The sequence below is a fragment of the Lacerta agilis genome, chromosome 1 (genome assembly GCF_009819535.1).
Source record: "Lacerta agilis isolate rLacAgi1 chromosome 1, rLacAgi1.pri, whole genome shotgun sequence".
NCBI classification, from domain to species: Eukaryota; Metazoa; Chordata; class Lepidosauria; order Squamata; family Lacertidae; genus Lacerta; species Lacerta agilis.
The window spans coordinates 117678740-117706653 of record NC_046312.1 but is presented as its reverse complement, the minus strand read 5'-3'; the positions used below and the strand labels follow the sequence as shown (position 1 = coordinate 117706653).

Sequence of the window (27914 nt, the reverse complement as noted above, 5' to 3'; positions counted from 1 at the left end):
TGTCCTAGGAGTTTCCTAGCTTTCACCTTTCAGTTAATAAACACTGTAAACAGAAGAAACCATTGATGAGTAAAGCTGCTGTTTTCCAGGAGGATCCCTTAATCTGGGGCAACTTCAGTTCCACCCCTCCCTTGAAACAACAGCTGTTCATCTGTCATTAATCCGGATGCTTCTTTCCTCAATGAGAGGGGAAGTGGGAATTGGGATATGCAGTTTGACCAAGTATTGTGATTGGATTGTTCCTGTGTGCCTGGATAACGCTTTGCATGCTAAATTTTCAGAGAGTCCCCCACTTGGTGTGTGCTGGGTTTTTAAAACTTGGTATGCTGTTTCTCGCCAGAATTCAAACTCGCCCAGCAGAAAGCATTTATCAGCACAGTAGGAGGCTGGCTAATCTCACTTGAGAGATGCATTCTCTCTGGGTAGCTTCCAGTCTTCCTTATGTTCCACTGACTGACCAGTTTTTTCTTCATTCATTATAATTTCCTCTTGGCGCAATATTTCTGTTACATTGCTGCCGTGATCATGTCTAGCTTGCAGGCTTTCCACAGGTATCTGGTCTGCTGCCACTGTGAGAACAGGATGCTGGACTAGGTGGGCCACTGTCCTGATCTTGTCATATGTTGTTAAAGCCCAGTGATTCATTTTTCTGCAGCATACCTACCACTGATGCTCTTTTCGCTTTCAGCATTTTTCTCCTTCCTGTCTACCGTTAGATCCCTCCGCCTTGAACCTCTTTGGGATTCTGCCTACTGGAAGTTTTCAAACTTGTTAACTCGTCAGGGATACCTTGCCCTGGAAAGTAGTGTGGATGTTACATCATAAAGATCAGAGATGGGCCAGCCTCCCCCGACTTAATGTCGTATTGGCTCGGAAATGAGGCAAACTATTTCCCCTCCAAATATGGAGAAAAGGCTAGGCTAATTTCTGAACCAATCCAAGTTTGCTGACCGTTTTCCTGGTTGCAACTGTTCAGAGTAACCCCTTTGCAAAATTGTGGAGTGCAGGAGTGGGCCGTTCCACTGTCACGGGTGGGACACTTGGACCATGTTTTTTGGTATTCACACATGTGTAACAATTTAAATATACATAAAAATTAAAAACCAAAATTTAAACTATGTTCTTAATAAGATAATGAACATTTTACTAATTTTTTATTATTTTAATGGATATTTTTGACAATTTTATTAAATGTTAAAGTATTGTCACGGGTGGGCCAAAAAAAGGACATGGAGCTTGAGATAAGTTTGATTTATGGAAAAACTCTGTGAGTTGGGAGGTGAATCAATGATAAACTCAGCATATCTGTTTAAATCAATGTTTATTGGTTACAACTATGCAATCAGAAATTAAGTTTAAGAAATTTAACGATGCAAAATTGAGGAAAAAATGCTGTCACCGGTGGGACAATCATCAGAAAACTTTAAACTTGAACACTTCTGTGAAGACTACGTGGGTGGACTTTTGAAAAGAAGGTCCATAAACTAAACTTCTTTTGTCTTTAGCTTTAAAAAAAATGGTTAGACTGCACGTTTGGAATCTTCCTCACCAAAATCCAGCGCTCATCTAGCATTCTTATCAGGCTCATTTTTCATGGAATGGCCCGAGTGGCTAAACTTTGGTCCATCCTATGTTGTTGGACTACAGCTCCCATCATCCAAGTCTGTTGGCCATGCTGGCTAGGGTTGATGGGAGCTTGAGTCTAGAAACATTGGGCGCCACAGTTTTCCCATGCTTGCATAGGGGTGCTTTGAAAGATTGCATCTAGGAAAACTGTTGCTGGGTGCAGGCGGGTAGAAAGTCCTGCCTAGGTTCTCTTATCCCAAGGAGAATCAGTGAAACGACGTTTCCAATGATTTCAATAGGGGGAGTTAAAGAGGCTTTTCCTGCAGACAGCTTTGGGGGGGGGGAATAGTAGCTGACTTCAGAAGATCCTTTTCTCCATCAACCTTCAGTGGTGGGTTAGTGTTTGCCCTCCACTGGGTGTTTTTGACTTCCAGGGTGGTGGTAAACTCGGAAGTCGTCTTTGACCTGGAGAATTTGAAAGCTCTCCTGATGCAAATATCACAGAGCCCTTAACGCTCATTCCCCAGGCCTGAGCTTGGTGAACTTTGTGAGTGCCTCTCTTAAGACTTACGGCTTTTTGTACGTACAGTGGTACCTCGGGTTAAGAACTTAATTCATTCTGGAGGTCCGTTCTTAACCTGAAACTGTTCTTAACCTGAAGCACCACTTTACCTAATGGGACCTGCCGCGCCGCCGCCGCACGATTTCTGTTCTCATCCTGAAGCAAAGTTCTTAACCCGTGGTACTATTTCTGGGATAGCGGAGTCTGTAACCTGAAGCGTCCATAACCCGAGGTACCACTGTGCTGCAAATTTTTTGGAGGTGGGGCAGCATTCTCAGGTTGCAGCCAACTTCTTCCATCCCACATTATATGCAGGCCTCTAGGGATTTAACTCTGGACAGTGTGTAGGACAGGCTTGCAGCCTCCGCAAGTTACCACTTGGCACAGCTTTGTAATACTTTCCTGATTTGAGACATGAAGATAACATATACATGCTCCTCATCAACGACTTCAAAATTCCTGGTTAGGAAGCAACTGGAACGTTAAAGAGAGGTTGGAAGCAGATGCTGTTAACTGGGGTTTGTTTCCCCCCAATGCTTGTTCTTTCCTTGTCTCTGCTATCAAGCCAGCTGGTGGTGATTCATGTATACAAAACCAGAGGCACAGGACTGTGCTGCTAGTGCTTGCGGGAGTTAGCAGATGTAAGGACGCAGGCAAAATGGGTCACTGCTTTTTATCAGCTGGCGTCTGGAGAGAGGGAGAGCCCTGCATGATCTGGAGCCAGAAACACTGTTGATGCTGAGGCTGGTTGGAAATCTGCCATTTGCCCCTGTGGGTTAAGCGTTTAATATCCCCATTGAAAACAGCAGCAATAGGTGAAACTCACCATCTGCCCTTTCCCATTTTGCCAGCAATGTGTATCTTTCAGTGTTTAATGTTGTCCGCTTGGATCTTTCCAGTTTCTCTGTTTCTTACATTCCTGTCATAAGCAGAGGGGCAAGTCACCTTCCTTAGGATCAGGAGGCAGTGAAGTTTTTAATTTATCTTACCCAAGAGAGGAGATTCATCCCCTGATCTCTGTTCCTGGCTCCGCTAGGAAGCAGGCTTAAGGCAGTACTTCACTCCTCTGCTCCGACTATCCTCTTAATTATTCTCTTCCCTCCCTAGCTAGGAGAGTTGGATAGGAAGTGCCAGTTGAGACGAAGGCTGAAAGGAAGAAGCCCAGTTTGGTCTCCAAGGCTTATCTCTGACTACTCCAGGAGAGGAATGTTAAATGAAGTGCATTCCTTGTTGTATGCTGAAAGTCCTTTTTTTTCTCATAGGCCAGGGTCCCTGGAGGGCAAAGGTTTTTAACAGTGCTAGCCAGCTGAATTAAGAGGTATGAAGATGCTGCTAGTGGAAGTCTTGCCCTTTCATGTGGGAGTTCTAGTCCTGCAGTAGCTTCCTGGTGTCATTTTCCTATGGAATAAGATATGTTGCCTGAGAGAAGTTTCATTCATTTGCTGAGCATTCGGGATTCAACCTTTGTCAGTGGCCAATCCTGCGGCCTCTGGTTGTAGATTCTCCAGAGGAGTTTTTGGGCATCAGTCTATCCCTCTTGGGGGGTCTTTTGTATATGGCATACCCCAGAATTTCCCTCTGCCCATACCTTGAGAGAAGATGTTGCTTTAAGTGGTGACTCTCTTTTCTGAATATTAGAGAAACATTCTTTTCTCACTCGTTTTAAAAAGATTTAGGTGTGTGGTTTCCCACATAGGTATCTTGTTCTATTTATACTTCTTCATTAAAAGTTCCATGTTCTAATATTTTGCTGTTCCTGAGTGAGGGGTAGGGAGTTCCCCTGGTTGAGGCCTGATTCAACTTTCTTCATCCTGGTCCTGTGGATGGGGACTTTCCACTTCCAGAATGTCCCTCTGCTCATCCCCATAAAGGAGATTCACCAGATGAAGACAATATCTCATTTTCTGAAAAAATTCAGCCACACCCACGGCTTTTCTCCTCTCATAAATAAAATGTATGCTTTTCCTTTAGCAGCTTTGATTAATGATGTACATGTTTTCACAGCAAACGGGGAAACAAACTTGATTTATTAGGCTTTGTCACTAGTAGTCAGATGTGCTGGCTGTGTCACATGACTCTATAAAGTAGTAGTAAATTACAATTAATGATACCTAGGCAGAAATCCAAAGAACTACTTTAGATGTGCTCAAAGGACACCCCCCTTGAGTGGCAGAACTAATTGTGCAGCATTCTGGATCTAAGCTTTAATACTTCTGGAAAGCTTTTCTTCCTAAGTGCTCACAGTGGTACACATCTTAGTAGTTCTTCCAACAACCTTTTGGCTCTTGATAACAAAAAAAGTGCACAGTCCTTTGTAAGGCTATATCCTCAAGCTTTCTATTGGTTAGAGCATCAGACTTGGACCGGAGAGACCAGGGTTCAAATCCCCACTAAGCCATGAAACTGATAGGGTGGCCTTGAGCCAATCACTGTCACCTCACAGGGTTGCTGTGAAGATAAAAGTGGAGAGGGTAGGAGGGATAGTCAAGTATGCCACTTTGAGCTGCTTGGAGGAAAGGTGTGATATAAATGTAATAAATGTATAATAATATATACCGTATTTTTCGCTCCATAGAACGCACCGGACCATAGGGCGCACCTCATTTTTAGAGGAGGAAACAAGGGGAAAAAAATATTTTTCTGATTTTCCTCCTCTAAAAGCCCTTGTGTGTGTGTGTGTGTGTTTTTGAGGATCAGCTAAAAGTTTTGCAGCTGTTTTTGCAAAGGGAAAAGCCCTGGTTTTTTTTCCCGAGGATCAGCTAAAGGTTTTGCAGCTTTTTTTGCAAAGGGGGAAAAGCAAAGCTCCTTTTGCAAAGGGGGAAAAGCAAAGAGGAAAAGCCCCATTTTTATGAGGTTTAACTCACATTTCTGAAAAATCTTAAGGAAAGGGAGCCATTTCTACAGTTTCCAGACAGATAATCTAATCAGCCAGTCACATGTCCTGGGGAAACAAACAACCTCCCTCTGCAGCACATTCAACAAAGGAGGGCGGGGCTGAAAGGGAGCCGGGACTCTTATCTCTCTCCCGATCTCTTGCTGATCAGCTGCTGAGCGGGGTCCTTTCAACACTCCCTTTTCCTTTGTAAAATAAAAAGCATGATCCTCTTTTGGCCCCTGGGCAATTCAGCTCCAGGGACCACCATTCGCTCCATAAGACGCACAGGCATTTCCCCTTACTTTTTAGGAGGAAAAAAGTGCGTCTTATGGAGCAAAAAATACGGTAACCTGATATTAAGACACATTGTAGTTGTTTAGTTCAAAGAGCAAGCAGAGCCTCTAAAATGGGAACAGTGCAAATTCAGTTAAATGGAAATGCCCAGTCCTAGGTATGTAAACCAACATGATCGCAGAAGTCTGTTAACTAGTAGTTCTAGCCTGCTGTATCTTGTTGTATTTCTTGTGAAATGGCCCTCTTGCCAGCTTTATACAGGACGGGATCCAAGACCTGTCTAAAGGTTTGGGTATAGTTTCAGCATTTGCAAAGCCCACCAGGAGGAGAAAAATAATGGAACAAAGAGCTTTGGAAGGGAGGGTAGGAGAACTTTGAGAAGTATTCAGTGTCACTCTTCAGAAGTGCCGTCTCTTAATTTGGGGGCAGGGTGTATGTGGAATGTCAAAGAACAATGATAACTTTTCATGAATGAAACATTGGTTGGATTTATTCCGGTCCAGTATTTTGAAAGGGAACGGCGCACCTAATGAACTTACACTATCACATACTATGTGACATTTACAATTACTTGTGTAGCATTAACGCGGAAAGGCAGTCTTGTTTGTTTCCGGGTTCCTGCAACGTGCAGCCCCTCCTCCTCTGGAAACTGAAATTTTACCTTGGAAATGTTTTATCTTTCCGCAGACCATTACAAAAATGTCTCCAACGTCTTTAAAGATGACCTTGAGGCAGCTTAGAGAAGGAGCTTCCCTGAGCCTGCAGGATGTGTTCACCATGGAGTACAGGCTGAGCCAAGCTTGCATGGTAAGGCAGCTTACAGGTCAGTGTCATGTATTCATAATTCAGTAACCAGAGTCAAGCACCTAGCTTCCTGGTTCAGAAGGGTGATTCCAGCTTATCTTGGTGCTCAGGGTTTGAATAATAGCCAACCTTAGTCATACTTATGAAATCAATGGCCTTAAGTCTGTAGATTTCAGTGAGTCTCCTCTGAGTATGACTAACATATATAATCTTCTGACAAACTGCATAATGCCAAATGGTATCTGTGCCACTTCAGTCCATTTCTTTGTTTCCAGGGAAGGATGTGTATTCCAGATTTATTCCACTTTTATGGCACAGAATGGTTAGAGGATTTTTTTTAAAAAATTGCTGAAGATCAGACGACTTATCTATACAACATTCTTCCAGAAAGCGGGGAAAAGAGACTTGGGAATGCAGACGGTGGTACATTTCTCTCTTTGCCCCTTCTCCAAAGGAGATGTCAGCATTTGAGCAGGCAAACACCCAGAAAGGATTCAGTAGTGGCTATTCACTAGTTAGTTACCAAGGGCATGTTTGGGGTATAGGAAACGTTTATTAAAATAGATTTGATGCTGCAAATATTTATATTTAATGTTAAAGAAGTGGTGAGACTTGCATTCCGTTTGGATTACTGTAATGCACTGTTTGTGGAAAGTGTTGGAAACTGAAGTGAGCCCCAAATGCTGCAGCCAGATTTCTGACCAGTAGTTACACTGTTAGTTACAATAGCTCCACTGGCTCTCGTCCAAAATTCAAAGTGCTGGTTATGACCTATGAAGCTTGGGTCCAGGCTATGTGATGGACTTCATCTTCCTATATGAGTCTGCCCAGGTTTTGAGATCTTCAAGGGAAACTTTTCTCTTAGTCCCATCACCTTCACAGAGTTTGGTGAGGACACAAGAGAGGGCCTTCTCAGTGACTGCTACCAGATTGTGGAACTTTGTTCCACATAAGCCCAGGCTCTCCTCCTCTCTGCTTTTCTTTTTGGACTTTTTTGTTCAGCTAGGTGCTGTGAGCTGCTTTGGGCCCTCCACTGGGAGAAGGGTGGGATATAATTTAAATAAATGAACACCATGCTGAAATTTGGCTTACACGTGCTATCTAGACTACATTTAATTTGAATTTTAATTGCAATGGGAGCAAAATATAGGACTTTATATCTCAAAGTGTGCTAGGGAATTACTGTATTATGATGAGTTATTTTTTCTTCCAGCAAGGCCATGACTTCTATGAAGGCGTCCGAGCAGGTAAAGTGGAGGCTGGAGAGGCTATTTCAACTTCCTAGTTTTCGCGCCCCCCCCCTTTCTCTTTGCTTTTGTGTTGTTGGTATATAAGTAGTAGCCCATTTGACATTGACTTCTTGTGCTGCAAACCTTTGTAGGAAGGTTAGCAAAATGTTTTCAAAACTTACGAGAACCTGCTTCCTGACCCCTGCAATCGTCAGGCCTGTTGTTGTTTTTTAGATGCCAGGTCTATTGGGTACCTCTCTGAATCCTTGCTTTGTGAGTAGCAATTCATTTGCCTTATTATAGTCTGTATTTTATGGTGAACTGCAGCCATCATTCTCTCTCACTTAAAGTTCTCCTTTCAACATTAGCGACAGTTGTCGCATACAATGTTTTGTGAGTTAAGCATCCTGAATGATTAACCAGAGGCATGCAGGCTTGGCGCAGATAATCTAGAACCCAGCATCATGTAAGGCTGAAGGCAGTTAGTTGGGTTAGATGCCCGGCTCCTAGTAAACTTGTCAGATTGCCAGCACAACTCTCAAGACTGCATGACAAACCAGTGACAAGGGACTACTTGGAGGTCTTCATTCCTGATTGAACATAATACTGGGGGGAAACTAAAGGTGTAACAGTTATCAGCACTCAATATTTGTAGCATTTTGCTGTTCCTTAACTATTATATTTCAGGACACTTATGTTGTTCAAGGGAGAAAGGGCACAGTGAAGCACTCCTGTTGCATAACCTCTTTGGTAATGCAAGGCAGGCGAGAATGGGAAGCAGAAGCAGGCAGGCAACCGAGATTTGTATGCTAATACCAACTATAGTGTTGACTTGGATTGCTCTGTTTAGGAACATGAGTCAAATGCTTTTGGGCTTTATTTTAAAAATGAGATTGAACTGCTAGTGCAGTTCTTTCAGAAATTGCACCAATATGAAGTCCCACAGCAAATGCAGTAAGCCGTCTTGAGTCGCAAATTTCTCTAGAATAGTTGTGAAATGTGAATATTCAGTGACCTTACCTACCTGACGTATGGTTTAACTTTTAAATGATGTCAATACTAATGATGTTAAAACAGTTATTGAGTGCTCCAGGCAGAATTGCTTACGCCATTGTTTTACATGGCCAGTCATTCTAAGAAATAAGCAGACGACCCAATTAATTTGTTTTAATTAATTCTTAACTCTTTCTGAAATAAGCCTCCCTTAACTCTTCTTAGCCTCAGATTTCCCCCCAAGATGAATTGTGAACATCAGGGCTGGAGAACCTGCCAGCACAGTTAACGTGGGCCCTCTCCCACCCAAAATAGGCTGAAAGAAGCATTGCTTGTGGTGTGCAGGGTGTTTATAAGTTTCTCTGCTTTGCAAACAGACGTTGATGATGAGATTGCATAACACAGATGAGGAAATGGGACACAATTACAGGACATACTGTGAATTTTTATTTCCGTTTGGCTTTCATGGATTGAGAAAAGTTTATCAATCTGCTTACCAACTGTGGATAAAGCAAAAAATTATGTGCAAGTATTGTATTAAAGGATTAATAATGAAAGTGTTTCTAATGCAGTTGCTCTACTTCTCAGGCTACTAGCATGTAACTTACTGCATTAGCCATTGGGGCGGGCGGGGGGGGGAATGCAAGCAGTGACAAGATGGAAGCTGGAGTCTTCATTCAAAGCAGACAGAAATACCAATAACTGTGATTTTTATTGCTAATGTGCCAGGTTATTAAAACCATCTAGGAGTCAGACAGAGGGCAGCACCAGATTACTTGTCGTGCTGATCTGCATAGCCCCATAAAGTGCTGACTGGGAAATAAACATTCAGAGCAGCTGTAGATAATCCATTTTCTATTTGAATAGCTTGACTCTTTTTGACCTGAAGGTTGACTGCTACCAAACTACGGTTAGAAGTGTCTGCTTTCACTCTCAAATTGTCACTAGGTCAATACAATTTCTAACCTTATCACACTGTCTCATGAGAAGAAGATTGGCTAGTAACACCCCTCCCCCCACAATAAAGTTATTGGCACTTGATTTTAACATACATTGATACAGCAATGAGGAACCTACAACCTGTGAGTCTAATTCGGCCAGCCAGGCTTCCCCATTTGGTCCACAAGACTGTTTTGGCCAATCCATACTTACCTGCCCTGCACCTGATGTTATTTATGGCAGGTGTGAGCAGGTATAGATGCAGCTCATTCAGCCAAAAGCATGGTTTGCAGGCACTGCTGATCACTGGCACATGAAAAGCCTTGTGCCTTTGCAGTTTGATTTCAGATTCCTCGCCAAAGGAAAACGGGTCACTTGACATCATTGTGATATCAGGCGATTGGCAGGCAGGCAGGCAGACTTATAATCTAATAATACAGCAGAGCTGGGAAGCCTTTGGGATGGGATTTGGAGAGCAGCAGCATCCGGAAGGTCACATTTCCCGCATTCTTTGGCAAGAGCAATGCAGACCACTGTAATGAGTGCTATGCACTTTAAAGAGGGTTTGGTCTCCTACTTGGTGTTGGATAGATGAGTCTTCCTTGCTAACTAAGCATAAGAAACCTTCAGTGAATGCTTTGTGACATTTTACATTTTTTGGGGAAGCTTCTCCCTGCTTTTCCTGTGGCAGGTGTCATAACTAAGAGGCCTCTGTAAGTCTTGTTTGACTCTTTTGAAACATAAATCAGCAAGGATCCTTGGGCCCTTTGCACAGATATGGACTTGAAAGAAGATTAATGCCCATGAAGCATAGCAAGTTTTTGAAAAGCAAACATAAAATGATCAAAACATGTGGATATTAGGAATGAAAAGGGGAAGCCAATATGATCACTTGGTCTGACACTTTGTATGGCAAAAGTTCAGCGTTACAATGCATGCATCACAGGCTGCTGGGGTTTTTTGCTGACTGTTTCGTTCTCAGCCATTCTATTCCTGGAGATGGGAGTCAAAACAATATTTACTTCTCCATTCTCTGCAGAGAATGCCCAGACCACCTGTTACATCCTGATGTGCTATAATAGTTTGTTCTCGGTATTCATTGGTGCAAGGATAACACCTGCTTCAAATATTAAGGATGGTGTCTTAATAACATTATTATTTTTGTTTTTTCTGGTAGTGATAATTGACAAAGATCAGTCTCCAAAGTGGAAGCCAGCCGTTTTGGAAGAAGTAACAGATGAATATTTGGACTCATGCTTTAAGTCTCTTGGAAGCGGTGATCTCAAATTATAATAGATTTGGACTAATGCTGTGACTGTTTTAGTTCTAGCTTTTGCTTAAAGCAATTAAGGAATAATTTGAATTTGGCATATTTGGGATAACTGGCATTGAGTGAAATGCTCATTGCTATTATATCAAGTACTGGAGTCAAATCTTGGTCTAGAGGGAATTGTTGGGGCAGCGCTATCCAGGGGTTATCCAGGTATCCATCCTAGAGCTTTATCACCTGTGTGTTTGCATTTTTGCTTTTCCATGTAAAATGAACAAGATTATTTCATATAAAGACTCAGATATCCTCGAATCAACTAAATGTTGTCTGCATATTGGGTTGTTTTTAAAATATATGCCATTCTTTAAAGTATATTTTATTAGGTGGCTTATGAGATAAAACAAGAATTAAAAATAATCACAATTACCTTTATCATAATGTATGGAAACTTAATCAGTCCAGATGGATGAGCTGTTGAGTTGTGATCCAAAAGACTTGAAGTGGACGAAAAGAGTGTTCTAACAAAGCCACAGCACTAGTTTGTCCTGATGAGTCAGGAGCTGATTTGTCGCTGAATGGACAGTACATGTGAGATACATGAAACCTATGCTTGTATTTTTGGAGGGCTATGTATGACTTAATTGATTAAACCTGCTTGAATATTTACATAAAAATAAGATCTGATGGAAACATGTACTTCCTGTGTTTTTGTTGCTAGTTGTATGGAGGCAAATCTCCAACAGGTCTGTCAACACCAACCAATCACCTCATTGAATGCCCTCTAATGTTGACTTAATGGTCTCCATCTTGAATTATTTTTAGGCCATCCTCCTGTTCAGCCACTTTAGGTCAAGGATTGCTTGAATCTCCCTTTGTTTTTAGCCAGGAAGAATAATAAGTACACCTTGCGCTTCCTATCTCATTGCGGCACTGGCTCCATTGCCTGAATAGCTAAGAGATGGTTAGTGGCTGTGCTTATCTGGCTCCCTGGACTAATGAGTATTGATAAATTTATCTCTTGACTTCTGAGAAATCCAATGAGTAGTCAGAGGAAACTACGTCACTCACTCACCTGTCAGATGTGGAGAAGCCTGCCTCCTGGAGCCCAGAGACCTGGCATCATGCAAACTGCTTTTCGCTTCCCTTCTGAAATTTCATGGGTGAGGAATACCCCGAGTTGGACTGTGGCCAAGCAGAAGAGGCGGCTGTGGCTCACTCTGTGTAGTTCCAGCATGATTTGTAGATGCTTGAGGAAAGTTGCTCATCGTATTGTGATCACCCTTCTTAATCCGCAGGAGTGCCTTCTGTTTGTCATGTGTCTCCACTAGCAGCTTCAGCAGCTCCTCAAAGAGCTTCCACCTGCTGTGAGTTAGCAAGCCAGATCTGTGGCATTGATGTCCCAGTTGCAAAGCCAGATGTTACATCTAGCGAAGATGGTTGCTGCCATAGCCCTGGCATTGGACTGCACTGCATCCCACACAGCCTCTGCTTGGAAAGTTGCAGCAGTGGAGAATTTCTTCACTTTTTAAAAGGTAAGAAAAACTTTCAAGTGACTGTAACTCTTTAAGGAGCTATCAGACCCCAGCTGTCCCAAACAAAAGGTGTCAGTGGGATGGCTCCACCCCCATATAGGATCAGCAATTTGGTCCCCGCCTGTCCAGCTGGTGGGAGGAGACATCCCAGCCTCGTGACTGCCTACCAGGACCCCTTGGGAGAATCATAATTGAGTTTTACCACCTTACATGGTAATGGTATGTCATTTTCAGGTTTTGGACTATATGCAACTAGTTCAGTTCTCAGGAACTCCCACTGGGTTCTGTAGAGAAAAATAAGAGGCTACAGCGAGCCCTCAGCCCCAGCTAGTGAGATTGCTGGTGGTTAGGCTTAGTCTGCATCCTGCTGAGAATCCTTTTATTTGTGCCATTCACTCATACTGGGAAAAACGAAGGAAGCATATTCTGAAACGTTGCAATATTGTCCCAATGATGGTTGATAGTAGATGGCCTGGCCTTCAGGAAGTCCCTGAGGGCTGGGGAAGCTGCAATGTGCATATTTAAGTTGTGTGTGGACACAGACTTCTTCCTGTACTCTGTCTACACATTCCCTGCTCTGCCATGATATAAATTTTGCTGGCATTTAAATTGTTCTTCTGTTTCTTGGGCTTCTGTAGATGTAGCAATGCCCTGCAACTAGATTCTATTGATTTTAGTTACGGTGGTGGTTAGTTAATGAACATTTACATGCCACAGCTGGCTGTAGATCTTCCTTCTATTTGCTGCACACTTCTATAAGCTTTTTATAGTAAGGCAGGTCAAGCCACTGTTCTACTTGTTTCCATGGTAATAGATGATAATGTCACAATTTCAGAATTTCTATTTCTCTGAAGAATCAAGATAGCTAAAAAATTGTTAGAAAATGAGAAAGCTTGTTTGAAAAGAAACATTTTTACTAATAGTTAATGAGAAACTGGATGGAATAATGAAAAGGAAATACAAAGCAGCATTATTCATCAGTAGCCCCTTAAGAAATTTAGGAACTGTGATTTCCCAATTTCCATAAATTGGGAGCAAATACACATACAGACCAACCTACTGTTCTATAACCAAGATTTGAGGGGGACAGGATTTCTCAACTTGTGACCTTCCATCTCCATGCATGTTTTACTACATGGCATGTAAGTGGAAGTGCCACCCTCTCCTTGAACCATCTCTCATCTTGGTTCTTGTTTAAGGCTTCGGTACAGTACTGGACCAGGCACATCAATTGACCTTATATCTTAAACATCTAGTATTTAGATTCTGCTAAACCACCCTTCTGTGCTAGAAAGCAAAATTCCATTGCCACACAATGGCAGCCACCCAGCTATTAATTTCAAATTTAAAGTTTGACACTCAATATTTGTAATTAAGTCTTTTAAAAAGGAAAATTATAGAGAAAACAACACAGGCAATGTAATCACGGTATATTTCCACATTGATGTCATGCCTGTTCTTCCCTCATGCACCCATTCAAGCTGTTTTATGTATTTTTAAAGCTCTTATTCAGTTTCCAAATAAATACACAAAAGTATGATTTTTTTTATTCAAACACAGTTGAAAGTGATTAATCATTTGGGTAGAAAGAAAACATAACATATACTGTAAAAAATATATTGTAATAAGCTATAGTTTAGGTTACCACTTCCTTGTGCTACAGAAGTACCAGATTTACAAAGTTGTGCTGTAGATAGTGCTTTAAAGCATGGCTTTTGCCATATTTACTTAGTCATTTTCCTGATTTTAAAATAAAAAATATGCTCAAAATAAAGTGTATTGTTAATGTCCATATTACACAGTATCAAATAGAAGCTAGATCTTTTATGATACATTGATAGAACACTGACAGCAATATATCTTTTATAAAGTATAATAGGGGTCGCATTCAGTTTTATTTTGGTTAGAATCCACTTTAGTGATATTAATTTACATAGAATGAAGTGTTTTTAGAAATATCAAGAACTTCATCTGGTGTTGTAGATCTGGAGAAGTCAAGCTCTTCCCCTGCTATTACTCCAGGGCTCTTAAGATTGTATCTTAAGGACTGCGGCAGGAGAAACAATGCAGCATCTGGTACAGGTGGCTTCTCACACACGTTGCTGCTGCTATTTCTACTACCATGAGACACACCAGAAGAAATGACAGCACTGCTTGGGGGTCACCCTCCCCTGCACCTCCCCAGTACTATTTCTGTACTGAAATTTTACTAAATTGAAATTTAGTGTTTGGAAATGATATTGCCACGGTTGGTCCCAAAACAAGTAAAAGTTCATTACATTCATAATTAAATTTCTTTCTGCCAGCAATTCATATTGCCAGCATGAGTGAGACTCCTATGTTGCCTTGGACATAAACTGCATTTCATTTGTCTTGCGCTAACTAGAACTTGCACATCTGAAAATAATATCAAGGACATACCCCAAACATTTTCAGCAAAACTGTCGATCATTTGACTAAATCCTCAAATAACTTACCTAGTTCTCTCCTCTTCTTAGTTCTGCCTTTCATTCTGTCTACTGCATTTCCCTTTTTCTCTCTCTCAAATAGCGTTTTAAACTGGAGTATTGTGGCCTCGACAAAAGGTATTCAAATTAAAATGTGACATTTTTAAAGGTATGCTGCCCTGTTGTTTACTTTGTTACCAACAAAAAAAATAGGCTGGAATGCTTTTTTAACATTACCCAATAATTTTCATTATTTGTTGAATATTTTTAGTGTAGTTTGTTTTTTAACCATCAACATGCAGTGTTAATTCATCTCCCTTACAGCAGCAAGTCTTTGGTCTGACATATGATTTGTGTACTCAACTGAACAAAGTTGCAAACTAGCCCCAGTACAATAAAATGATCTGATGTGTCTCGAAAAAGAAGCTCTGATGGTGGTATGAACCATGAACATGGTGGTATAAGCACTTGTATCCCTTCAGTGGTAGAGTTAAACACTTAGCTTACTCTCTCCTATAAATGGGACTTTTAACTTTGGCAACACTGTATTCAATGCTTACATTTACAATTTTCTCTTAGGTGGAGTAATTCACACGCCTACTTCACCATCACAACTAATAGTTATAACCTTATTTCTTAAACCCTGGCTCAATCTTAATTCAACTATACCCACTGTTCCAGAGATTTCAAAAACACGAGCACTTATGCATTTGTTCTTGTGCTTGTGCATCTTTAGTGCTGCTGCCAATACTGAACACAACTGATGGAAGCACTGAGTTACACACAAGTTGATGAACCATTTGATGCTATTGTGTGTGGTTCTGTTAAAAACTGAATAGTAAAGGCAAGGTGTTCCATTACCAGAATCAAGGCTAGCTGCATCTGTACAACCGGTGTCTTTTAGAATCACAACTGCTGTTGTATGAATGTCGCTTTATTTGCACTAGCACCAAAAACAAGAGACGCCTGACAAAGTGTGAGGAGCCAAGCCTTGCAATTCATGAATCGTCACTTTCTATGTAGGGGATGTCACTATATTTGCTTTCAACCATTGACCATTGCTTCACAGCTTGATCCAGAATCTCTAGGGAGAGACGGTGAGCAAAGTCCATCACTGCAGGGCTTGGTGAAGACGACATCCCAGACTTTGTCTGAAATTGGGAAGATTTATCTACGTTACCTCCACTATATTCGCTGACTTCCCGACTTCCATCATCTAGAATAGTGTGTGGGAAGGGGCTTTTGGATTTAATACAGCCCATGGTACAATAACAGTAAATGGAAGTTCAATTTAGCTGCACGGTCAGCCTTGAAGTACTGTCCTTCAGAGGGCTCAAGAATGCCACTTTCTTGAAAGCAGAGATGAGAATGTCTCTCTCCCAATATCTGTCGAGAAAACATTTTACAAGGTAGGGTTTAGATAGTTTCTTGTTTTTGGGTTCTACTCTAAAAGCAGATTTTTAAAAGACAGATTTGCTAGACAGAGTTTAAGAAAAATATAATTTGTTTTCTATTTAGGCGTTGAAAGGTTTTAGGCAGATGGCAATCACTTACAACAAAGGACTCTTTCCAAACACTCTCCCCATTTAGGACATAAATACTGAAAAGTTTAGTTTCATAACTGTTACCCACAGTAGAAATCTACTAGCTAAATGTTATTTTCAAGTTTAGCATGAGTTGCTCAGCATACCTCAAAGGCTGGTTCTGGATATGAATATAGGATTGTATTCAATGCTAGCCCTACTCAGAGTAGACCCACTGAAATTAATGCCCATTGATTTAAATGGCTCTACTCTTAGGATTAGTGTTGAATACCACCCATGGGCATAATTTTAGCCTAACTGGGTTTAGACTGCTTTAGTATATAATTAATGCTAATGATACTTTAGTGGTACCTGGATAAACCTCCATGGTTAAGAGAGTAGCATCAGGCTCACAAACTCCTGTCCTGTACGGCCAGAATGACTTTTTAAAAATGGGGCAAGGAACTTTGGCAGCCAGCCTGCATTTTCAGAACCTCCAAAATACAACACAGCAGGGTAACAACTTACACAAGAATTTTGACAAATGAAGCCACGCAGTTGGATGGAAAGAGCAGACAGACAAGTATTGGAGAAACTACAGTGGAACCTTGTGTTATGGATGGGATCCGTTCCAGAGGCCCGTTCGTAACACAGAACCGACATAAGCTGAAGCGGTGCGTCTGCGCATGCACAAGTAGCGGAACCCGGAAGTAACCTGTTTCGGTACTTCCGGGTTGACGCAAGATGAAAACATGCAACCTGAAGCAGACACAACATGAGGTATGACTGTAATCACAAAAGACTCAACATCTCAAGTACTTTCAGAAACTTTATGAAGCCACGTGAAATTACTTTCGAGCACAACTTTTCTCACTGGAGTGTGTTCAACTTTAAAGTGTGTGTTTGAAACAGCCATATGTGCTGCCACCTTACTGGTCCTTAAGCCCCTCTAACTTTTTATCCTTGTAAAGCAAAAAAGAATTTCATTTAGCACACTGCCCAGCAGCTAATTGCTCCCTCAGAAGATGTAAGAGGCAGGACAACCAACCAGGAGATGACAGCACTAGCACTACAAGTGCCATTAGCAGCCACTAGCATCCTGAAAATCAGGGTGGGTTTGATTTAAATCACGAGTCAGTAAGGCTCAGGGTGGATTTAAATATTTAAAAATCCGATTTAAATAAAAAAATCAAATTTTTTAAAATTTAAATCCACCCTGAGCCTTACTGACTAGTGATTTAAATCTTGATTTAAGTCATGATTTAAATCAGTTTGATTTAAATCAAATCCACCCTGCTGAAAATACTGAAGGCTCAGCAATGTCCAACACTACTACGCTGTCAAGATTTTGCAAGCCTCTGGCAATGCTAGACATCGATGACCTCTTATTAAAGGAGGGATGAGGAACCTCTGGCTTGAATTTGGCCTGGTGGGGGGTCCTTATTATTGATTGGTATGGAAAACAGCTTGCTTTGGGTGCTGAATTCAATGCATGCACTGCTGGGATTAGATCTTCTTGGGAGTGGATCCCTGCCAAATGGGACTTGCACTCAGCCATAAATTTAAATTCCGTGCTGACTGCAAAACCTGCTTTTGGCAGGGATCTTTGGAGCTCTGACTTGAAATCCAGGGCTGCAAAGGAAGAGTAGTGAGCACAATCAGATCCCCACTCCTGGTTTAAAGGGTTGTATCTAAGTTCTCCCAGGCCTTTGGCTAATTAAATAATCTATGGCCTTTTAAACTGTGGGACAGGGTTTGTTTGTTACTATGTTAGTCATTTTTGCATTTTTAATTGTAAACTGCTATGTGATCCTTGGATGAAAGATGGTATAGAAATTTAGTAAGTTTGTGGTGCTAATGAACTTCCATACGAATTTTAAGAACTGGCTGCAGTTTCTGGCAAGAAAGGAAAGGTGTGAAAGCATCAACTGTGGGTGAAACAGGCTTCAACATTCATGGGTATGTACTTTTTTAGGATCAATGCATTTTGAATTAGGAACTTTTTCAGGGGCACTATGCAGTTAAAATAACATAAAATCCCCAACCATTTATATTGCATAGAGTTCCTGAAGAAGATTCCAATCACAAATGCATTTGGCCTAATAAAGCTAACATCTGTGTACCTACAGGTTTCTACTCATCTTTTGCTTCCACTGTCTGGCACACACACCTGTTCCACAACTATAGCCAGAATTTTAAAAGCTAACAACTGGTATTTTAAACACACAGTAAAATATTCAGACCAGAAAGCTCAACATCAGGTTTTAACAGTTAACTGGATACAAGCAGCTATTGTCATATATGTCCCAGAGAGTGAGAGCAGCAGATGAAGGAAAGATGGACATCCAGTAAAATACAATGATCACCTTAACTTTGTCAGTTAATTGTTAATGAAACATCCAAGTTCAGAAGTATTTCATGGTAGGTGTTAAAGGAATTTCTTGGACAGAAGCTGCACCCGAAGAAAAGCTGTCCTTTACATATTCAACACTACAGAACATTGAGAGCTGTCTTATGACAAGTCGGACCATTTGTCCATCTGAGTGGCAATGGCTCTCCAGGGTTTCAGACATGAGATATTCCCAGCCCTGATCCTCGGCATGCAAAGCAGATGCTCTAAGGCAGGCGTGGCAAATTTATGGTCCTCCAGAAACCACGTGGACTGCAATTCCCATTATCCTTGACATTGGTTATGCTGGCTGGGGCTGATGAGAATTGTCGTCCAACATCCGGTCACCGATGTACTAAGGCAGGATTTCCCAAACTTGGGTCTCCAGCTGCTTTTGGACTACAATCCCCACAATCCCTGACCTCTGGATGATGAAAGTTGTAGTGCCAAAAACAGCTGCAGACCCAAGTTTGGGAAATCCTGTACTACAATTTGGCTAAGAAATAACTGACTCCATAAGCAAGCTGTGGGAAAGTCTATCACTGTCCTGATCATATATATAGGGAGGGTACTGTTTAAAAGCCCTTTACCATGTGCAAAACTCCTAATGCATGCACTGCTTGTGCACCAGTCATGCTCAGGACCTATAGTGTTGATGGATGCACAGGTTTTTAAACATGAATGAGTCTTATATATAGTTTATAACAGAGACTTTTCTGTGGCATAGAAAAAATACAGTCTTAGCCAATTTAAGACCAGGTGCATTTGACAGATAACAAGGAAAGCTTGTTAACAGAATTTGCAGCAGTAGTTGTCAATCAAACTGTCAGTCCATGTTCAATATTTTCTGACATGTCTTCAGCCTCCTAAAGCAGAGTGGCTAATCGGTGCACCTTCTACTTATACAACAACTCCAAGATTAATAAATTAACGTAAGCCGATTTTATGATTTGAAAAGAAAAAAAGGACAGAAGTTCAGCATTGTTTGAAAATGAATGCAGACATTGGGTTATTGGTATTATGCTATAACTACATCCAATATCTAACTAGTTGACTGGTCAAAGAACATGGTCTGCCTAGCAGTTCCTCAACATGTCTTAAAACATTTATTTCAACCCTACCCGGAATACACAAATGAAGAAATAATTCCCTTATTCCTGTTAGTGAGGGGACTCTTTTCATTCCACTATTCATTTTCTTCATCTAGAAAACCACTGAAGAATCCTACTCCCAAGTACTAACCTCCAAAAAGACTACTACTCAACTGCATCTGTACTATATAATAAAAAGGCCAGTTGGATTTTGGGATTTTGTACTAAGGCTTCAGTGTTCTGCAACTAAGAACTCAAAAGTATATAAGATAAAATCCTATGATTGGTATTAAGCAAATGACCACTTCTCCACAACTTAACTCAAATTATAATGCTTCACACAATGGTCTGATACAGATGTAATCAACAAACACTGGTTTGCTGTTACAAACTTCAAGATTGCACATGAAAGGAGAATCTAGAAAACTTTTAACTTCTGGTATACATTGTGTACTTAAGACTTCTAAAAAGCTGTTGAGAATATCCATGCCAAAGACTCCTGGGTAGACTTAGCAGACAAGGGGTAAGGGAAGAGGCACTCTAATGGATCATTAACAAGAAACAGAAAGTCCTCTGTGGAAGGATGCAGAAAGTGGAGTCCCTCCAAGGATTGTTATTGAGACCTATGCTTTTTAACTCATTCATATATGAGCTAGAGTTAAGAGATGAGCAATGAGTTAGCCAAGTTTGCTGACGCCAAATTGTTCAGGACAGTAAGGAGCTCCAAACTGAGTAAATGGACAGTAAAATGGCACATGTAATTCAATGAAAGCAAACATTAAGTGATGCATGGGTTTTTTTTGGGGGGGGGGGGTCCTAATTTCACATATAAGCTAATGGGGTCTGAACTGTCAGTGACCAGGAATGAGACATTGGTGTATTGGTGTCATAATGGATAGCTCAATGAAGATGTCAATTCAGTATGTGGCAACTGCGGACAAAGGTGAATTCCACGTGCTGGATCACGCAGAAAGAGATTGAGGAATAAAATTCCCAATGTTATAATGCCACTACACAAACTATGGTGCAACCGCACGTGGAATACTGTGTATAGTACTAATCACCTCACCTCAAAAAGAAATTTGTAGAGCTGGAAAAAGTTCAGGAAAGGGCAAACGAAATGATCAAGGGGAAAAAGCAACTCCCCTATGGGAAAAGGTTACAACATTAGGGGCCTTTTAGTTTAGAAATAGTGAGTAAAGGGGAACCTGATAAAGGTGTGCAAGGTTGTACAGAGTGTGGAGAAAGTGGACAGAGAGAGGTTTTTCTCCCTGTCACATCATACAAAAACAATAAAGCTGAGTATTGGATGATTCAAGACAGACAACACAAAGCACTTTTCCCCACACTGCATAGTTGGAACAATGGAATTTGGTCCCGCAAGATGTAGTGATGATGGCCACCAACTTGAATGGCTTTAAGAGGATTGGAGAAATTCACGGAGGAGAAGACTATTAATGGCTACTAGGCACAATGGCTATGTAGATGGAGGCAATACAAATTGTGGAAGTATGGCCAATAATTCCTTAGCTTTAGGTTAGAACTATGTCATCACAAATTTCAGTTACCATCTACTCAATAACTCCTATGGATTCAAAAGGACTTGCTCCCAGGTAAGTGTATGTATAGGATTACAGACAAAATCTTTCGCTAATTCCATGGGGTTTAGGCTTGAATTTGGCTCATTTTTTGAGCAACCATTGTCTCACATTTCCACATTCTTTCTATACAACTATGTGACTGGAAACAACATGCAGTCTAAAATGACAAAAGCCAAGAATCTGAACATTCTGCTCAGGCTGCTATGTTCTACATTCTGTGCCATACAGTTTTTCTACCCCTGCTTATTTCACTTCATTAAATTAAGCATACTGAAGCCTAATTGACCAGCTGGGCATGAAACATTTCTCTCATTATGATTTACAGCTCCTAAACAAGGCCTTGTCTTTGCCAGAATATTCTGCCCTAAGACTACAGTTAGATGTGCCAAATACCTCTTTTGAAAAGGAAAAGTCTAGCTACAATCTTTTTCTTAAGTGTTTATGGAGGCCACTTACCAATTAGTATCTTGCTTTGAGTGTATTTCTCCAAATGATCCACAGAATAAGAGGCACAACTCGCAGTCTAGGTTCCTGTGTAACAAATAGAGAATTTGTTCTTGTTAAAACTAAGCAGCCTCAAATGAACAAAGCTGCCCTACCAGAACTCCTTACCTCTTTGCCCTAACACTTCTGACAGGTCAACTCTATTCATGTTTATTCAGATGCAAGTCCCACAAAGTTAAATGGGATTTACTTTACTGTGTGTTTGTGATTGCAGTTTTAATTTGGCAAGCATTTTAACCAGAAATGTGTTTTGCTTTTAAAGTACAGTGGTACCTCGAGTTACAAACACCTCAGGTTACAAACTCCGCTAACCTGGAAGAGTTACCTCGAGTTGAGAACTTTGCCCCAGAATGGGAAAAGAAATCGTGTGCTGGTGGCGCAGCACCAGCAAGAGGCCCCATTAGCGAAAGCACGCCTCTAGTTAAGAACAGTTTCAGGTTAAGAACGGACCTCCAGAAATGAACATTTCAGTACAAGAAGACTGCTTTATCCCATCTCAGGGATTGATTCAGGAATTATCCACCTACAAAGGCAAAGATGCCCATGATAAACCCTCAGGTTTAGCACTTTTTATTCTCTCAATCCTGCGTAACAATGCCCCAACCTTATTCTGTATACAACACTAATGTCTTGTATCATATGTAACTGATACATAGAAAACACTTTACAACCTGAAAAAAGAGACAATGCATGTACTTTTGTAAACCAAGAAAATATTTAATAATAATAAACAATGCCCAAGAGCTGCCACTAATGCCAGTATCTTCCCAGTGTCTTGACAATATACTATTGGGCTAAAACGGCCTATGTGAGGTAACTGGTCTACTGACTTAACAGACTGAACAAACTTCCCAGACTCTTCAAGCCATTGATTTCCAAGGCAAGATCATTGGCATTTGTATTTTTTGAAACTGATCAATAAGCTCTCAACTTCTCCTTACACATTTTCTTGGCCCCTGGAACAGTGTACTAACAGCAGTAACATTTAAACAGGTGCTCCACAGCAAACTAAATACTAGCCAGGCTTAACACAAACAGCAACCTAATCCCACAACTTTACTGTTACTGTCTCATATAAATCAACTTCCTCACTCAGGAGCAGACATGATAATATGCACCATGAGCAAGGACAAAATTTGCACCCCTTCCCACAGCTATTATTTTCACAATTGTTGTTTTGCTTCCCCTCAGCTTGGTGCCCTGTGCAGGGAACCACCCACAACGCCCTAAATCTGGCAACGCCCCCCACTTTTAACCAAACTATCCTGTTCCATTTCAATGTGCCCACAAGCAACTGTGTCCAAGGAAAATGTTTAGGTGAATTTAAGAAGCTAAAAACCTATCAAATCCAGTATCCTGATCTTACAGTGGCATATCACATGGTCTCTGGTGATAATTTCAAACACAGTTCTGTGTAAGACATTCTTGACCTTGATTTCCAAGTGACTTCAAATCAAGCAGCTTAAAGACTGCCCTTATCTGTGTATTTTACACAGATTCACATATGCCTCAGCAACACCTGTGCAACCTCCAGAACTTCTATTTAATCAGAAATTAATATGAAGATGAAATGGGTGAAGCATAACCTGGTTACCAATGAGCCTAGTCCTATGCACAATTTACTAAATTTAGTGAGACTTCCCACACAAGTTGTTACAGGAGTACTTCATTTTCCCACCTTCGAAACAAGCAAGAAATGACACAACTTGCTACTACAATTTGAACTAAGATACCACTTTTAATGGAATAATTTAAGCAAGTTTCTAATAAAAGCACAAAATTTTCTAGCTGGACTATCTGCCTATCCTTGGTTACACAGCTTGGGGAGTGGTGGCACTTGCAAGCTACTGATTTGGGATTTTGTAGTGCCCCCAGTCCGCCTTTAGGCATGTTTGCTTAGCCAGCGTCACATTTTGCTGGCTTCCCCGCCATGAATTTCTCCTTTCCGAATTCCGTCGCTAATTTTTTAAAAAGGGAGTGGTGACAGGTGGAATCAATGAAGCCCCACCAATAAGCGGGAGACAAGAAATAAGTGGCAAGACTCAGCCAGCCCAGTACCAGATGTCTGCTTTTCACCGCAGCACAGAAAAAGCGGGCGAGGAACTGCACGGCTGGAGCCTCGAGTCCTAAGCCTGATGGACAGCTTAACAGGCATCAAAGCCCTTTGACGTAGGGTGTTTTGCATCTATCTAGCAGAGACTGAAGGATGGCTAGCCCCACCGGCTCCTCCCGAAAACAGGGCTGCACAAGTCACCAAGCCATTACTTCCAGCCTGCTGACGACTCCAAAGCCCCGCTTTTGCAACGGAGGGTTGCCATTCTTACTGAAACCACTTACCCCGCCTTAGTTTTGTTGGCTTCAGAGAAGCTAAGGGAAGTAGGTGGTTTGTTCCCTTTCAACTACTTGGAGGGGGGAGGGGGAGGAATGGAGTGGATTAGAAATTAAGCACCATGGGTGGGGCAGGGGCAACCCTGTGAACGCAAACACCTTCCCGGATACTTTTATCGTGATGGGCAATATCTATGCAGAAAACACGTCAGCTGTACCCGATCAAACCGCGCAAATCACTCTTCACCCCCTGGTGGCCCAGGAACGTCTTACAGCCTTATTTTGGGGCAGCGCCCTCTCCTCTCCTCCCAACTCCCTTCCTCGGTGTCACTCACATTGCTCGGCAGAGATTGCTTCCCGAGGAGATGCACGCATGCTGCGGAGCTGGGCTGAAAGAATGCAATCCTCCAACTCTGCTTTGCCAATCACCCACATTCCCAAAAGGGCAGCGGCAGCGGCAGCCCCCCCTCCCGTAGTGGATAGCTTATAGAAAACAGCAGGGATTTGGAGGACAGGGCGTCCTTCTGCTTAGGCTACTCACTCTCGTCTTCGAGGCTGTTGTTGCAGCTCCAAACGCCGCTTGCCTGGAGACAAGGGAATGCATCTTTTACAAGTATACTGCGGGCCCAAGTTCGGGCTCACTCCAATGCAACAGATTTTAATAAATCCTATAGACTAGTCAGATCAGCAATTGAAACTGCCGGTTGTTCAGAAAACCCCAACCACCTCCGTGCAATTCATCCGCCCCTTATTGCGCTTGACCTGCACGATTAACCGCCCAGTCGCCAAATCCTGCCAATCACACAGCACTGCAGCGACACCTGGAGGTCCAGCTAAGAAGCTACGTCTAATGAAACTGACAATTCAAGGAGGAGCCCAGTTGTTGCTGTTGTTTAAAAAATCAATTTGTTAGCAAGAGGTTTGTCAGAGAAAGGCAAATAAAATTAGAGAAGAATGGTCACACTTTCCAGAGATATACTTTGAAAGCTAACATCCAATTTCTCTCTGTGTGGGTAGTGTGCGCAACCTTTCAACTGTAGCTAGTTGCAATCTAGTTCAATTGTATATATCTGTTGGCTTTACTACTACTACTACTACTACTAATAATAATAATAATAATAATAATAATAAATTCCTTTTATCCCAGCCTTCCTCAGCTGTAGTCTAGGCTGGCTCACAGAAATAAAATCTTTAAAAGTATTAAAATAACAATCCAAAGTAACATAAAATACAATGCAGCAATAACAGTCATCAATTAAATTAAAACAATTCCAGAAGGATCCAGAAATAGTGCAGGACACAGCCTGATCTCAACAAGGAGTGAGCTCCATGCTGCAGTATGCCGTAGAATGGTTCTGATGAGAATGCGGTGTCCAGAGCCTATATGTATGTAGTATGGAATCAAGGTTTGCACCTGCCTGCACACCCCACCCAGGCAAGCTTGTCCTAGCAGACAGTCTCACACTGAATTTGATGAAGACCTACATGTAAAGTCCAATGTTTGTAGGCCTGAGGATCCTGATTGTGTCCCTGATTTTTAAATTTATTTTTAGGTTAGGCTTTTTCATGATTCCAAACCTAGCCTTTCTCCTCCAGTTCAAAGTTGGGGGCTGGCTTGCTGGAGAGACTCAGATTTTGTTTGTTCCTTATATATCAATATTGCATTTGTATTCATTCCACCTTTCCTCTAGGGAGCTCAAGGTGCCATTTTCTCCATCTTAATCCTGTGATGGAGGTTAGGCACAGAGACAGCAATTGGGCCCAAAGTCACACAATGAGGTTGTGGCTAATTTTAACTTTGGTCTTTCAGGTCCACTTAATATCCCTTCACCTTATTCCTCATTCTGGAAAATAGATGTAGAAGTGAATAAACTGAGGGAGGGGTATAATCTATTCCCATAAGTCTGGAACCTCATGGATTCTCTTGCTAACAGTCCTGTTTAGCACCTTTAATATTAACCAGTTCAGGCTGCAATCATGTCTTAGGGAGCAATCCCCATGGAATCCAGTGGGGCTTACTTCCATTTAATGTACAGCTTCTTTACCATCAACCCACATTAGAAATGGGATCCCTTCTTAACCAAAGCAAGACACTTTTCAGTTTAGCTGTTTGTCAAATTGCAATGCTTGCCTGTCCACAGTAGCTTTGCAAGGGAGGAGGATGGGGAGAAAACCAGAACAACTTGGCCAGACCCCGCTTACTGCTCGTTGGCTACCAGTTCTGGTGGGCACCAGCATCACTGCACACATCCCAGTTATGATCCAGCTTGGGATCCTTGTGCTAGCTAATTGTTAAAAATAACAGCAGCAAATATATATGGCCAAACAGATGAACAACTTGCCTAGTTTGGTCCTTAAAGACATTTACTCTTATAAAAAAATCCAATATTCTCTTTGAACACCATTCCATGTTACCATTGTTAGCGATACAAAATAAGTTTGGTTCACTGTCAGCATATTGTATTTAAGTTATTCAGTAGTGCCCTAATTCAGAGCCATTTTAATGAAATACAGACAGTAATTGTCTCTTACATGGTAGCGACAAACCTAGGGGTACACAATTGATCTCTAGGCCCTGTTATTTTGGAGCAGCCAACTCTTCTCACTTAAAAATTGGTTTGATGCAATGTATGCCTACAAATGGATGATGCAGAAAGCATTCAAGTTGCTTAAACAAAACATGCCTAAAGCAGCAGTAGTCTTTCAAGGGTAATTTAACTCACAGGGTTCAAGTGATGATTGAGATTTACAGTGGTTTCCTGCCCCCCCCCCCAATAGCTACTACAGATATCACATAATGTATTGATTTGCTTGGTGCTTGCATTTCAGGAACTTTGGGAAGCAGGAATTGAAGTATAAATTGCAATAGCTATGCTGCGACATTACAAATTTATAAGATCAATTATCACTAATGTTTATGACATATCATTTACTGGAAGGTGCCAAATACTTGATGCTGATCAGCATTAAACATTAACTTTAATAACTCTTTTATGGTTGCTTTTCAACTGCAGCTTGCTGTTGTCTGTTCCTTACAACAAAGTCTTTTCTGCTTGTTCTTAAGAAATAATAGTATGAGACCTAGACAAATATGACTATAACGCACAGCAAATATGCACCAGCTGTTTTACCTAGGTTATGTCTCAGGACATACCAGAAAGTAACAGGAACAGCAATCTGGTTGTCATTGGTATTAATTATTAGACTCCCATTGTTACAAGTAAAAAGGTAAAGGACCCCTGACAATTAAGTCCAGTCGCGAACGACTCTGGGGTTGTGGCGCTCATTTCGCATTACTGGCTGTGGGAGCCGACGTTTGTCCGCAGACAGTTTTTCCGGGTCATGTGGCCAGGTTGACTAAGCCGCTTCTGGCGAAACCAGAGCACAGCACGGAAACGCTGTTTACCTTCCTGTCAGAGCGGTACCTATTTATCTACTTGCACATTGACGTGCTTTCGAACTAAGTTGGCAGGAACTGGGACCTGCATTAAATACAGATGGACATCACAAGACACACTGCCCATTTGTTCTGCTCATGTGAAGCAGCAAGCTGGAGCAATTCCCTGCACAAATATCTAATTGCAACACAGTACTCTGCAACATCACTTCCATTGAAGAGGCAGGGTAATGTTTCTCTCAGAAACAGGTCTATTTGTTAAGGAAGTATCTCAGTCAAATGTAAATGGCAGATTGGATGTTTTACCCAGATATCCATTTATACAAGGAGAAAGCTGAATCTTCTGCTTCAAACACAGAGCTGCAGTGCTTTCTTACAGGTATCGTACAGACCTCATTTGCTAGTAGCAGATTACTAACAAGCATATAGACTCTGCCCCTTGCCTTGGATACCATCCTAGAACTACAATGCAAATCCTTGCATGCAAAATACCTGAAGGAAGCCCTGTTTAGGGAAGTTTTTAATCTGTGACATTTTAATGTATTTTAATATTTGTTGGAAGCCACCCAG

General features: G+C 41.4%; 1 protein-coding gene and 1 long non-coding RNA gene across 5 annotated transcripts in view; one reads left to right on the top strand and one right to left on the bottom strand.

Annotated features, from left to right (window-relative positions):
* The window catches only part of HIBCH (3-hydroxyisobutyryl-CoA hydrolase), a 51299-nt gene extending 40077 nt beyond the window's left edge, over positions 1 to 11222 (top strand). For all 4 annotated transcript variants that reach the window (XM_033168709.1, XM_033168722.1, XM_033168715.1 and 1 more), the window contains 3 exons: positions 5985 to 6104; positions 7315 to 7348; positions 10440 to 11222. In XM_033168709.1, coding sequence (XP_033024600.1) covers positions 5985 to 6104; positions 7315 to 7348; positions 10440 to 10555 — 270 coding nt within the window. In that variant the 3' untranslated portion in view covers positions 10556 to 11222. The remainder of the gene's footprint in view (positions 1 to 5984; positions 6105 to 7314; positions 7349 to 10439) is intronic.
* A 4540-nt stretch (positions 11223 to 15762) lies between these two features.
* LOC117057851 overlaps positions 15763 to 27914 on the bottom strand; it is a 63170-nt gene continuing 51018 nt past the window's right edge. The window contains exons 3-4 of the long non-coding RNA XR_004427824.1: positions 21572 to 21646; positions 15763 to 15897 (exon numbers count right to left, since the gene is read on the bottom strand). This is a non-coding gene — a long non-coding RNA (uncharacterized LOC117057851). The remainder of the gene's footprint in view (positions 15898 to 21571; positions 21647 to 27914) is intronic.